General features: G+C 37.0%; 1 protein-coding gene across 1 annotated transcript; it reads right to left on the reverse strand.

The window, feature by feature from the left end:
* Window positions 1-713: 713 nt before the first annotated feature.
* On the reverse strand, window positions 714-12385 carry LOC105679757 (protein big brother-like). Its single transcript, XM_012379994.2, has 3 exons — window positions 11955-12385; window positions 9778-9969; window positions 714-3318 (listed from the first exon to the last, which is right to left on the reverse strand). Exons 1-3 carry the CDS (start codon window positions 12129-12131, stop codon window positions 2902-2904), a joined length of 786 nt encoding a protein of 261 aa, XP_012235417.1. The 5' UTR covers window positions 12132-12385; the 3' UTR covers window positions 714-2901.
* Between the last annotated feature and the right edge of the window lie 1774 nt (window positions 12386-14159).

A 14159-nucleotide genomic window follows, 5' to 3' on the forward strand; every position in this document is an offset into this window, starting at 1 on the left:
TTTCGAGATGACTTTTTCGAGACTTCAAGAGTTCTGATGCTAATTTGAAATTAATGAGCAGCGGTAACACTGTCAAAATGTTGTCGAAAATAATTTGAGATTGCAAATCAATTCCAGAATATCGAAATATTATGATTAAATCGTCTTACTTGGGATTATTGTATTCGTAAATAGTTTGCAGCTTCGACAGCAGAGTCAATAATGATTTTGCTTTTCGGTAGCTAGGTCCTTTTTTCAGGACATTCAAAATTCTCGGTTACATTTCGAGTGGTCATGCTTGGACGCGTTTTACGAAAGGAAACGATGCAAAATGATTAATGGAATCCAGAAGTATTTCATTCTGTTGCGAACGTTGTATCTTTCTTTAAGGATTCTCGGAGATCCTTCTCATGTGTGCTGCAGGCTACCGAAATTGCAAAGGCGTGCACGTTTTACTTTGGAATGGTTACCATCGCGCGATGAATTATGGTCACGCGGGGAAAAGTGTTTCTCCACACATTCCTTTACGGATCATTAACTAACAAAGCGACTTGTCGGTCGTGTCATTCCTCGTAAAAGCAGTTCAACAAAATTAACGATCAAAGTTTCGGAAATCGATTTGTGCACAAACAATTTTCTTTCTTCCTTTATTTCGAAATAACTTGGAACTTAAAAAACTACATATATAAATAATAAATTAAGAAAGACGGGAAAATATTAAAAACATGACTGACTCCTTAAAAATCTTGATATTATTTGTATTAATTATAATACATATCACGAGTTTCTTCAAATATCGATAGAACAATTAGAATTATGACAATCGCTTCGTATCACATAATATGAAGAAATTTAATAGATTACATACAATATCTACTGATACGACCGAAATACATAAACTATATGTCGTTCGGTAATCTTAGTATTCTCCGTCGTTATGCAGGTTTTGTGCAGGAGAAGGACGAAGTGTTGATTACGGTCGTCGAAATTCGACGTAAATGATATCTTTAATCTATAAACTCTTTACAAATATGTACAATGTAACAAAAAATGTTTTCAGCGACGATCACATTACTCAACTTAAAAGGTAAAACGTAAGCAGACGTAACGTTCCACACTGACTCATCATACGGCCGTGCGCCCGGGAATCGTCGTGATTCATGTATTTCGTCAATGATCAGCCGCCGTTCGATGACGCAACGATCATCATCACGGCCGTCTCTCTCATTAAACGCGATATATTCGCGATGATCGCTCTCACCGGTGAAAGGAGACGCGACGATCTCGTCTCTTCGCAATGGAAGACGAATAAAGGTATAATTCTTTCGGTGAACTTAAGATATAAATAGAGATCATCGTTTTGTTTCAGCAATCATGACACAAAGAATCGTCTATCTCTTCAAAAATATAATCAGACGTCTTTCAAGTTTGTTTCATGACAACATCGAGATTGAAAGAGAAAATATTATATTAAATTAAAAAATATACAATTATATTTAATAAATTATAGTATTTTAACGTGATCTTTCAAGAATAAACAACAAAATATTCGCGTTTTTGGTTCTGCTTTTTTGTTCATTGTTAAAAAAAGATTTATTACATATTTGAATGTAAAAATAAATCGGGCAGTATTCATATGATTGGTGTCATCAAAAAATGTGCAAAGAAATAAGAAATATTAGAGATAATATCAAAATTTTCTCCTTAAAGAGACGTCAAGTAGCAGTACTTTTTGACGCAAAGTACGCGAAACTGCCTGTTCTGCCACATTCGTTATTGTAATCTTGTAAGTCTTGTAAATCTTTGTGCGAGTTGTATTAAAAGTTTCGTGTAAATCGCAGAAATTCTACGATAATGCTATCATCCTAAAACGAATGGTGTTCTTTTCAATGTGACGATTATGTAACATTGTGAAAATTCGTAGAATACGCACAAAGTATAGACATTACGAATGCTTCAACCTTCGAGCGATCGATTAGTATCTCAGAGATATGCTGTTTTTTTATCATTGTGATGACAAAATGATGCATGCAATGTTTTTCGATCTCCTTCATTTTAGAGTTTATCGCGCAGAACTCACGAGATTGAAAAAGATGTTTTTTTACAACAATCAGTCGCAGTTAACTAAAATGTTGAAGAGAAATAACAAGTTATTCGCGAATTAATTAGCTGCAGTTATATTTGTGGCTAAAATTAATTGCGAATATCGGTGAAGACTATCACCGATGCTGCGAGAATTATCGTGAGACAAAGCTTCCCATCAAACTTAGCAATGGCAATTATGTATCCAAGATAAATCTCGCTGTAAGCAAATGCGACGAGACATTTTACCGAATATAAAAATGCATAAAGATTCATTTATTCGGATATAATTCAGATTTTTCTCTATCGTTATGTCGGGATAAATCTATATTATCAGCGCTGGATTGATAATATAAGCATTATGAATACTCGATATAAAAAGCGGCATATTTTCAAGACTCTTTTTTTTAAGTAGGAAATATTAATAAAAATAAATCTGTTTTATTATATTTAAAAAAATGAGTAAAATTGATTATTTATTTAATCACGTTTGCTTGGCTACATTATTAAATAAATAATAATTTTTGCTTTCTTAACATAACTTGAAATATCGCGGCATCGAATAATATGTCTACACAAGCGATGAAAAATCCAGTTTCGATCGCGACAGATTCGGTAGAATGCAAGGGTAGCATCATTTGTGTCATTCATTAATCGATCTACGCGCTCATCTATGCCGCAGAACAGGCGAGGATCATTTCTCCGAGCGCGGTTTGCGCAAATTTTGTTTCCATTTACCCATCGACGTTGCCAAGACCAAGATCAAGAGTAGGACCTAAACAAGATCGAGACTCGTTATCGATCATTTGGGATGGTAGACCGGCAGGACTCGCGCGAGCCTCAGTAGGCCCGCAGCCGCACTTCTATCTCGGGATCCTGGCGGTGCGGCAAGTGCGGCTCGATGCCGGTGGCGGTGGCGCCGGTGGCGCCCGCACCACCCACGTGCCGGCTGTGGTGTCCGTGATGGTGATGATGGTGACTGGCGGCGTGATGCGTGTCGTGGTGATAGTGATGGTTGAGATGGGGCGGCTGTGCAGCCGCCGCGGCCGCGCCGCTCCGGTACGCCCGCTGCTTCTCATCGAAGTCACGAATCCTTTGATTGTAACGCTCGATCTGATCGCGTAGCAGTACGTCTTCCTCGGCGGCGCGCTCTTCGTCGTACTCGAGGCAACCAACTCCGTCCAGTCGCTCCAAATCGATCCACCCGCGCCACCTCACGCACACGCCGTTCATAATGAGGTGCGAACGTAGGTGCACCTGAAACATCCGCGGAACGGCGGAACGCAAGTCTTATCATCTGTGCTGGAATCCGTCAATATTCGTCAGTCTTGAGTGTCGGAACAATTGTAGGATATTCTTGGATGATCATAGGATGCTCGTGGACGGAGAGCGTGTGACGATGGAAAGCGTTTCGGGCTTGATAAGGTTTCGGCATTGGAGAGACTTCGGATAATGTCTTGAGGTGAAAGTTGCTTTGCGTTGGATATCTTTTGTTGGACTTGGTATGATGGAACGTAGAACCAAATGTGATGAGAGTAGAAGTGTGTGTATGATTCCAATATTTTCTGATATTATGAATAAATAATCTCCTTTTTCTATTGCACATAGAAAATCTCATATCCGATACAATGTAACCACGGAAATAATATTTTCTCCTTCAAAATACATTATATACATTATCGTTAATTAAGATTGAAGATTAGAGTTGCAAATAAATTTTTGTAAACTAAAAAAAATAGTCGCTATTGACTCTAATAAATTTTCTCATCTGAAAACAATTTACGTCCGATTTAAAAGAAGTCTTAGAAGGGAAATCAAAATAATTTTGTTCAAAAATAGACTTTCATGGAGAAGCGACAAACCTTTCACATCAACCTAACACGTTGTAGTAAAAATTGTTTTTTAATTCAACAATTCCTTATATTAAAATTTGAAATTATTCTCAAATCTGACCATCAATCTTATTACTGAGAATATATCGCGTGTATTATACTGACAGTTATATTCGATGGCATACGTTACGTCAGCAATTACAATAGTTGAAATGACATCAGTTAAAACTAACGTTTCTATCGTGACCGAACGGTATTACTGACTCAACTCTGCGTCGCTGCTTCTACGAAATTTACACACAGGAGAAAATGACGAGGCGCGTCGAGCTCTTCTCTGTTATCGGCTGCTCGGTTCGGTTACGGCAACTTCTCAATCTTCCTTTTTCGAAATCCGTCAGCGCGCGTTGTAGGAGGGCTCTATTACGGTCCGCAAGTTTCAATCACGTGCCCCGTCCCCTCGTTCCCGCGACCCCTTCTTTCTCGTGTTCGACAACGGCGAGCACTTCTTATTTCCGGAGAACGATTACGCAGATTGGAAGGTACGGGGCTTCGCGGTCCATCTCGAGATGGTAGGAGAGATGAAATTGAGATAGGCGAGACTGCCTGCGTGTTCCTTGTAAGAAATCAATTACGAGCAGAAGTAACTCCCGACGATGCTTGCACAATCCTCCTTCTCACCGTAAAATTTCATCGTGCAACAGCTCGCTATTATCTCACGCATTTCAACGCGCTGCAATCTTTAGAGGAGATTAGAAAACGCTGACCAGTCGATATCGAGCGTAAAGTATCTCAAGATGTCTATAATATTGAAGTTACTGCATAAATTCCATGCAACATATCATTTTATTAACTTTCTTCTTTTATAATTTCACGTTTTTCTGTTTATATTTCATTGTCCGACATATGAAAAGTAGTACGATATCACAATAAATTCTTGAGTTACGAAGTAATATAAAAGATAACCTAGTTCAAGCGACTTCTCAAATTGTTTACTAGCTATGAAAATGGGTTACAAAAATATAAGATTGCAGAGTAAAGGAAAATCATTTCCTGATTCTTTTCTAAAAATTTTGTTATGTGATTTAGAACCGTATTATTTTCTCCACTTAATTTACGACTGCTAATTAATCCGAGAAAATCGCTAGGCGGTGTTTCCCGAAGAAAACTCTAATGGGAAGGCTCTCGAAAAGTAACGATTAGCAGGGTCTGCGCCGACGATGCAACACGGTGTTATTTTATTTTCTGGCAAACTACCCGACTTCCGGTCCCGCCGCGGAGCCCAGATATTATTACGAGGTCAAGAACGCTCGGGGAAAAACCAGTCGAGACTGCGTTTGTGATCCTGACGTAACGAACGGCGACACACAATCGACGAAGTAACTTAGAGATCACTTTGTAGATTATTTTTAATATTACACACACACACATTCAATTTCATATCTAGAAATTTATAATATATATTTGAACATTTATCACATCGTTGATAAACGACATTATACGAAATTTTTAATTAATTTTCTAGATATAAGTTTTGTGAAATAAAATTTCCAAATAAGAGGAAATTTTTTATTTCACAACAGAGTATAACCGTGTTTGTTTCTCCGAAATCACTAGTGCTGAATTGTGTTGAGAATGTTTGCAGAATTTTATTTAAAGCAATTAATTTAGCGTCAGATTTGCGCGAGCGAGCAAACGAACGGACGGAGGTAAGTCAACGTTACATCTCGTTACATTCTTTCGCGTCGCAGCTTACAGCTGCGTGGTCGACAATGCGCCACGGGGCGCATTTTTATGCAGTAATAATCGAGCGACGGGGTGCGACAACGCGGGGTGGCGGGACCTTAAACGTTTCGATAATCGAATCGCTCGCGGCCTCAAAAGACTCAATCTAAGGCTTTGGAAAAACTCGATCTTTCCGTATATTTTGTTGTATCATTATAATAAACAACGTAATTTTTTATACAATAAGTATAAAAAATATGTTTGCATTCGTCGTTAAATGAATTATCTTTTTTTATATCCAAGTTTAATTCTAAAGCGCGTTGTCGCGATAAGCGCGAGGCGATAAGAGCAGTTCCTTCCTGAGGCGGAAAGTTTTTTGCTTTCGTGCAATGTCATGCATATTAATGTGTCTCCAGGTAAAGCGAGGCGGAATTATTATACGTTAAACTTTACGCGGAATGAATATTAACAGAAGCATGAGTGCAGCGGGAAAATACGTCGAATCTTTCGACACAAGAATATTTATAACGTACACGTCCTTCTCGTTTTTCCTCGTGAAAATTCCTTGCGATTTCTATATATTTATCAATGTAGAATCATAATATATGTATCAATATACATGTTTCTTTTATATAACGCAATCTTCTTTATAACGAAAGAAAAAAAATTACATAAAATAGCTTCTCGCAAATGCTTTTCTGTCAAACAGTAATATTTCAATCAGCAAGAATCTTATTTTTCTAAAAATCGCGCATTTGACTCTAAATTGGAGTAACGCGTATTATCTTTTCATATTCGCGATATAATTATCTGACATCGCGAGACGAATCGTCGGAACATGTATATTCACCGCGAAAGCGAGACGCGCAAAAAAACGAGCTCGGCGCGAGAGAGAAAGAGAGAGTGAGATAAACAACATCCGACATCGTCATTAGTCATCGCGCCGTCGCCTTCCTCGTTCTCACGAACAGTGCAGGAAAGAACAGTAGTACGCGCATTTGTTTTTCTCCTTCGACTTCTGCGCACGGGCGTGACGACCATTAGCGCATAATAACCGGCGATATTTAAACTGTAACGCGCTCGCAACCCTTTCTAATTTGCATTAGCAAGCGGTGAAAAAAGCGTGAGGAAAAAACGAAAAGAAGCGAGCGCTGCGCCGGTGAGAGAAAGGGGTGAAAAATCGACGGCGCGAGAGCGAGCGAAGGACTCCTCTAAACGTCCCGAGACAAACGACCGGCTATTTCGCCGGCCCTTTTGTCTCTCGATGGGCGTCGCCGCCAGGCGCCTTTTTGCGCTGAGTCCACTATATCGTGAATGCCCTGTAACATTCGTCAACGATATCCCCGAACGGAACAGGACATACGGTCAGCACGGTCGCATCTTTTGTCTCTCGCCGGTCCTGCGCATTTAATTTTTACGGCAAGCAGGATGCGCGACGATCCAGTTTCTAAACTATAAATTTTGTGATTCTTAAGGGAGTACTCGGGTGACGAAGGGCCGGCTGCGAGAAACACGCGATCGTTGTACTACGTCGAAGCGTGTTGTCACAACGAAACAGACTCTCGAAATGTGACACAAATTCTAAACTCCCTTTTTTTCTAAGAGTTTAAATTTTCCGAGATTATTTTCCTATTATTTCGATCTCTTCTATCTTTTTCTATCTATTTTCCGTCTTCTCGAACTTCTACAATTCGCAAAACTAGACGTTTTATTTTTAAGAGCTAATATTTTATATTGCAAATATCTTTCTTTTTAATACTATTAATATTTTCTTTTTTTTTAATTTAGCACTAAGACTTGTTTCGTGGATAGTTCCGCTTTATTGTCACGCAAATCGACTGCTCGATCGAAAGGATCAAAAACTTCATCATTATCGGGCACCGCACGCGCTCTGCACTCTTTATCGCGCGCTCTATCTCGATCGCGAATCTCTCCCTTAATTATTACGTAGCACGGCGGGGCACAATCGGCGCACAATGCTCACGGACACGTGTGGTCGCGCGCCGCTCTTTATTCCTTCGCTCATTGTCGATTAAAACAAAAAGGAGGCCGCGGGTCGTCCCGTAAACAACGCGTTACGCACCGTGCGCAGAATCTGATGAATCGTTTCCGATCTATTTCGTCTATTCGCAAAAGGAAATCAGCACGAGAGAGATTGTGAGTATCAAGAATAGAATGATCACGAATAATTTTCAAATAGTAAATAATATAATGCGTGCGGTAAAGTAATCCAGAAATGACATACGAAAATATCAATCTGTGCGTTTTATAAATGATAATTAAAGTAAAATATTTATAAAATATCATAATTTATTATATTTATGAATATCTATGAATATTTATGAATATCATAATGATGCGATTTTAATCTGAACTAATATTTTCGTAAAATAAATACAAAACAAATGTAAGAAAATATTAGACTCGTTTTACATTAAATTTTAGGATTAAAATAATGTTATAAGCAATAAAAATTGAACGAAAAGCAAAGTTTTGTCTTTTTCATCTAGAAAAATTATAATATAATAAAAGATATTTTGCAGTAAGTTTAAACAATCTAGAAAAATAAATTGTAAAGAATCAACAGGATATTAGGATTTTGTTCGACCTTTCTGAGAGAAAGGAAGATTTACGAGAGCCATTACGTACTGAATGACCGGCCTCAAGGCATCTGGCGTATTTAACGGATTTCGAAAGCACAAATTGGTATCTATTAGCTTTCCCGACTCTTTCAGTGTTTACGATTCAACAAAAAGATTCAACAACACAAAAGAATATTTGATTTTACAAAATTATTCAAAGCGCAAGCGGAAGATACACTTTCTAATCCGTCGCAATATTTTTATAAATATATCGTGTAGCAATAATTTCATGGATAATATAAGTAAAGATAAGACAGAATAACGGAATACATATAACATGTGAGAAATCTTTTTCACCAAAGAATTCTTGAAATTTGAAATATCTTTTAGCATCTTTAATATTAAATATTGAGAAATTCCAAACAAATAGTAGCAATTAGAATTTTGCTAAAAAAAATCCAAAATTCATCAAAGAAACCATCTCTAGAATAAATTCCATATTTTACGACAACTCGTACAAAATATAATTTAAAAAATAAGATAACATATTTACACTTTGTAAAAGTAGAATAATCTTATGGAAATTATGAAAGGAAATGGCGATTAAATAATTCTAAAGGACGAAAAACATTCGCAAAAGGATCAGCACGCGTATTTTGCAAAATGGCGTCGGGACGACGCCGCTATTGATCGCAATGGCGATGTCAAGAGGCGTCGGCCGCGGCGCCGGCGTACGAGATTGCCGTCGACAACCCCAAAGGGAAACGCCATCGCGCTTGCAGTTTTAAAGACGATCAAAATTACGTATCTTTAAATCTTTATTTTAAAACTTGAATGTGCTTCTTACATTCAATTTGTTAATAGCTCTAATTGTATCTAAATCTGCTTTCTATTTTCGACTTTAAACCCAGAGGGTAGTAAATTTATTTGATCAACGCAGCGATAAATTGGGCCAGTTTAGGTAAAAGGAGAATAAACTCCCGTGGAGGGGTCCGGAATTCCAAGGGCCAGATGCGGGGGTGACATGTCTAGGCCATTGTCGGCGAAAAGTGCCGGTCAGTCGGCTGATACCAAATTATGAAAGGTAAACGCTGTTAGGGCACGCCGGATCGGTGTCTAAGGACCCCTAATTTGCCAGCTCGTACGATCCAATTACGATTGCACGAACATTTTCCCCGAAAGTCAAAAAACTGCCACTCTGAGATTCGAGCTCTCAATAGTGGAAAATTTATATGTTTATAACTTTACACGATTTTATAATATTTATAAATTTATGTAATTAAGAATTTAGTTTCTAAGATTATTGAAATTCCAAATGCTATTCCGAGATTTTCTAATGTTTTTAAATTCTAGATGAATACTTTATAAAAAATCTCTTTTTCTGGTTTTTGCACGATATAGATCTTATTTGTTTCACTAATTTCATATAATTTCTTGCAAATTTTTGTAGTATGTGATAAAGTTTGAACTTTGAAGAAGAAAAATGATAAGAATCATTTGTGATTCACTGTGATGGGACGATCGAGAGTTTATAATGATTGTGATAATCTTATCCGGACAAAAAAGCGGTGTCGACTTACCTTGCCATGTTCTTTGTCGAAATCACAATCGCAGGGATCAACGGCGTAATTCCCGGATGCGTTACCAAAAACCAACTGAAGGTTGGTGCCCGTCGCTGCAAACGCGATCTCCGTGTGGCCCTCCCGACAGCCATTTGTAAATCGTACTTGCCGCTCCTCCATCGGCCGATCTCTGTAGCCCGTGTATCTCACCTGTAAAAAAAATTAGTAATATATAGATATATATATCTATCTAAAGACAATACATATAAGTAACATTTATCTCAAAGTATATATTGGAATAATTTGAGTAAAATTTCTTATATTTAATTTATATCTAATTTAAAATTTCACGTTCAATTAATATTCTTCGGATAAATAATTTTATAAAAATGAAATAAATTATCATATCAAACGAATATAAAATGAAATATCGCATTGTAAATGTCATAATATTGAAACGCAGATCCAGTACGATTTCTTTGCAATAAAATTATTAGTTTTAGTAATTCCTTAATAAATACTAAATAAAAAACATTTATCATAAATAATGTAGAAAAAATATTCTAAATGTTTTTATCCATCTCGCATTTTTTTTTTTTTTTTAATGATCTGATAATTTAACATACATTCTATTGTACTACACATCGAGATAACGCATCAGTTCTCGACAATCATTATTAAAGTTTTTTCCAGATTCCAAATTGCTAGATTCATAGAAATAACATTATTAAAAGACGTGACGAATGTAGAATATTAATTTGCTTGCTCGAAAGTACACACGCAATCTGAAGACTAAACAAATTCGAGGAAAGGACGACATTCCTACGGCATGATATCGCGTATTACAGTCAACCGAAACGGGAATCCTTTACCGTCGTTTCGAGATCTCACTATGCATTGCATTATAACGATCGAAAGATATTTTTCAAGCTTTTTTCTATACAGTAAATGATATCAATCGGCGAAAAATAATAAAAGAATCTAATATTGTTTTGATTCTGAATAAATTTTAGCAAGAAATTATGAGCAATAATTGATTTCCAAAATTAATACAATATAGTTTCACACAACATGAATACAAATGCGTTAAATATGCGAAATCTTGAAAGAGAATCCTCTTTTCTTGATTATTATTTCTTCTATTATTCTCTGAGATAATATATTGCGTATATGTGAAATCTTACACATGTAAAATCATCGAACATTCGTCCTAAATCACATATTTACTAACAAATTTATTTTCACGATGTAATAAACAATGTATGATACATTCAAATTGACGTTAAAAGAATAAAATTGAACGACTGTCGATAGAGTGATAATAATTCTAATTATCTGATTCACAGCTAAAATTTTTTAAACAATAGTTTTTTTAATTTAATCTTTTTAAATGCGCTTTCATATAATTATACATTTATTGTATATTCCGTGTTATTTTACATCACTTTTATGTTATTACATTTTTCACACGGCTTTTTCGCAAAATCTTGTTTTCTTTAAAATTTAAAATATAAAATTCAAATTACACATATTCAAAGCTTAAAACGCGAATCTAAAATCATACGATCCTTTGCAAAATCCTTTCAGGAATAAATATATTTCAAACACTTCAATTTCATAAATTGTTCTCTAATTTTAACGGTGTCTAGTAGAAAGATCTTGAAATTGATTTTAATTTTAATTGGTCAATCAAAAGTAAACTATTAATTACAGTAGCACTCCAGTTCACTTCCTAAAAAACTTGCAACAACTTTTCACCGGAAATATATTCAAATGCGCTATTTTGAATGCCTTGTCCTCATTCTAACTTCTACAGTTTTCAAAACGTCTTTGCAATAAATTGTTAAAGAAAAAAGAAAATATTTTGTTTTAATGCAAAATAAAGAATACAAAATATCTAAGGAAAAATGCGAATAGCATAAATAGTTTAAAACATTCGATAATATTTCAGTTTTTTGCAGAATCTATAATAACAATAATTTGGAATTCGATATTTCACACATTCCTTATTAGTTTAATCTTACAATCACAAAACTATCGTAAACATCGATTAGTTAGGTTCTTAAAGTATCAAAACCGTAAGCTAACGACAGCAATTAATTTAATACAAATCACGAAATACACTTTTCACGGTAAGAAAGATTTTGATCGGCGCTCGTTCCTTTTTCAACGCGTGTCCTCGCCGGCGGACTCACCTCGCTTTCGCGGCTCAATCTCCTAAAGAGCTCGTCGCTCTCAAACTTGGACTTTTGATCGGGCACGACGCGCGGCATCTTGAAGACGAGCCGGGTCGGCCGTGGTTGTTCGTACAGGCCCATCCCGTCGAACGGCAGCACGCCGACGCCGGGATGTTCGCTCATCGCGTGCATCATCTTCGTCGCCGCGGATCAATCGGGCTTTTTGTATAATACCACTTATCTCGCGAACGTCACCAGGTCACCAGATCAATTGTCGTGTCACTACACGCGCTCAATGTCCCGCGTATTCGCGGAAGAGGAACTACTCCGAAAATGATAACACGGATGATCCCTATCACGACCGATTAGAATTATCCGCAAGGAGATATTCGAACCAACGATCCACGCAGTGTGATGCTCCAGTGGAGACTGAAGCGCCGGTAAAACGAGTGTCGTGCCGGGCCGCACTCGCACCGTCGCGCCGAAGGATCTGACACGCCCCAGGACCGCCCCCCGATTCTCCCGCTTCCCCGCTGTTGAATCACGGGCTTCTTCAGCGACCGACCAGCCAGCCCGACTCTCGATTTGACCCTACGGTTTTGGTACCGTAAACCCCGGAGCGGCGGATTCGCACTCTGAGCATGTCGCAGCCGAGGGTGAAAGCTCGCCCGACAATCTGGTTTCATGATTTTATAAATGAAGACGAGAGAGAGAGAAATAGAGAGAGAGAGCGTTTATATGTATATACTTCCAATGCGCTTCAAAGCGTCTTATTTTCTTTTCAACGCGAGGTAAAATCGAATAATACGAGACGCTTAACGGAAAACGCCAGTAGCGTTTACGAAGAATTTAAAATTCGATTAGGATTCGACGAGTCCTACGGTTTTTAGAGCGTATTACGGAATTGTTGAAGCAAAGAAAAAGTATTTTCTTCCAAGTATCAGATAAAAAATATGAAATTTTTTATGAAAAATGCGAATAGTTTAAGATATTCAAGGATATTTCACGGTTTTTTAGTAATACAATGGCAATTTAACGTTTAGAACTTGCTCACTACGTGATACACTACGTATTAACCATATGTTTAATTATTATAGTCACAAAAGTATAGTAAATATAAATTTTAAATCCTTACAGTATTATTATCAAAATGATGAAACAACTAAGGCAGTAATTAATTTAATACGAATCCCTGAACATTATTTTCATGGAAGAAAAGAATTGATCTGGAAAGTTCTTGCATTTTTCATCATAAAATTTATATTTAAAATCTGGAATTTTAAGTTATCTCAAATAAATCAACTTAATGAACGAAATTCATACAAATTACATGAGAAAATTACATAAATTAAATTAAATATACGATTTCTTGCTGATTGTTTTGCAAAAAATAATTTTTTTTTGCTAAAAATCATCGCTATTTCGTTATTAAAAAAAAAATTGAGTCTAAGGTAGTAAGAAAATCTAAACGTAATATTTTTTTACTGTTACCAAAAAGGTGGCTTTTACCATAAAAGGATGCTTTTTTTGCACCGACGATGGTGCCAAGGATGCATCGCCGGTGCGTAAAGCAATAAACTGCAGCGAAATCGGCAAATATTGTCTAGCTACAATGTCCCTCATAAATACGGGAAGTACGTGTTAGACGGGAGGGGGAGGCAGGGGATGCCCATTTCGGTTGCCGGGTGCTTAGGTAGTATAACAACGCGTGTATCCCCTCGAGGGAAGAGATCTTCATCGTCTCTCTCTCGAGTGGCGGGGCTCATCCGTTCAAGAGGATCATTGTCGAAGGATCCGCGTGCGATTAAGATCAACGACCCTCCGGCGAACATCGCGATCGCATGGCGTTACCAGTCATGGATACCCATTTATCCTTTTTTCTTCCCTTTTTATCCCGCTGCTCTCATCGCGGCGCCGACAATATTACGACTCTGGTTCTCTAGTTTTGCCTTTATTCCGGCTGTTACGTTCATTTCCCATTGCACATTTGCCACTTGCGAGCACAGATGGACGTTTATGGACAATTTCAATCAATTACATTTGCTTTTTAGTATTGCAAAGATGGAATATTGATCAAACAAATAACAGAGTTAAACTATACGCAGTTTTACTGCGTGAACTTTTATGTGTTTTACTATTCTTTGTATAGAATATCTTTTACAGAATTCTCCATTTTATAGAATTCAAGCAGTAAAGAAATAAACATTAGACAAAAAGGCCACA

Source organism: Linepithema humile, chromosome 1, assembly GCF_040581485.1.
Source record: "Linepithema humile isolate Giens D197 chromosome 1, Lhum_UNIL_v1.0, whole genome shotgun sequence".
Taxonomy (NCBI): Eukaryota; Metazoa; Arthropoda; class Insecta; order Hymenoptera; family Formicidae; genus Linepithema; species Linepithema humile.

What these genes read in the sequence shown, in the direction of transcription:
- LOC105679757 (XM_012379994.2), bottom strand. Translation starts at nt 12,131, where the DNA reads ATGATGCACGCGATGAGCGAACATCCCGGCGTCGGCGTGCTGCCGTTC. An exon ending in GATTGAGCCGCGAAAGCGAG is followed by an intron (nt 9,970 to 11,954) that starts GTGAGTCCGCCG and finishes TTTTTTTTACAG; the next exon opens with GTGAGATACACGGGCTACAG. An exon ending in TCGACAAAGAACATGGCAAG is followed by an intron (nt 3,319 to 9,777) that starts GTAAGTCGACAC and finishes CGGATGTTTCAG; the next exon opens with GTGCACCTACGTTCGCACCT.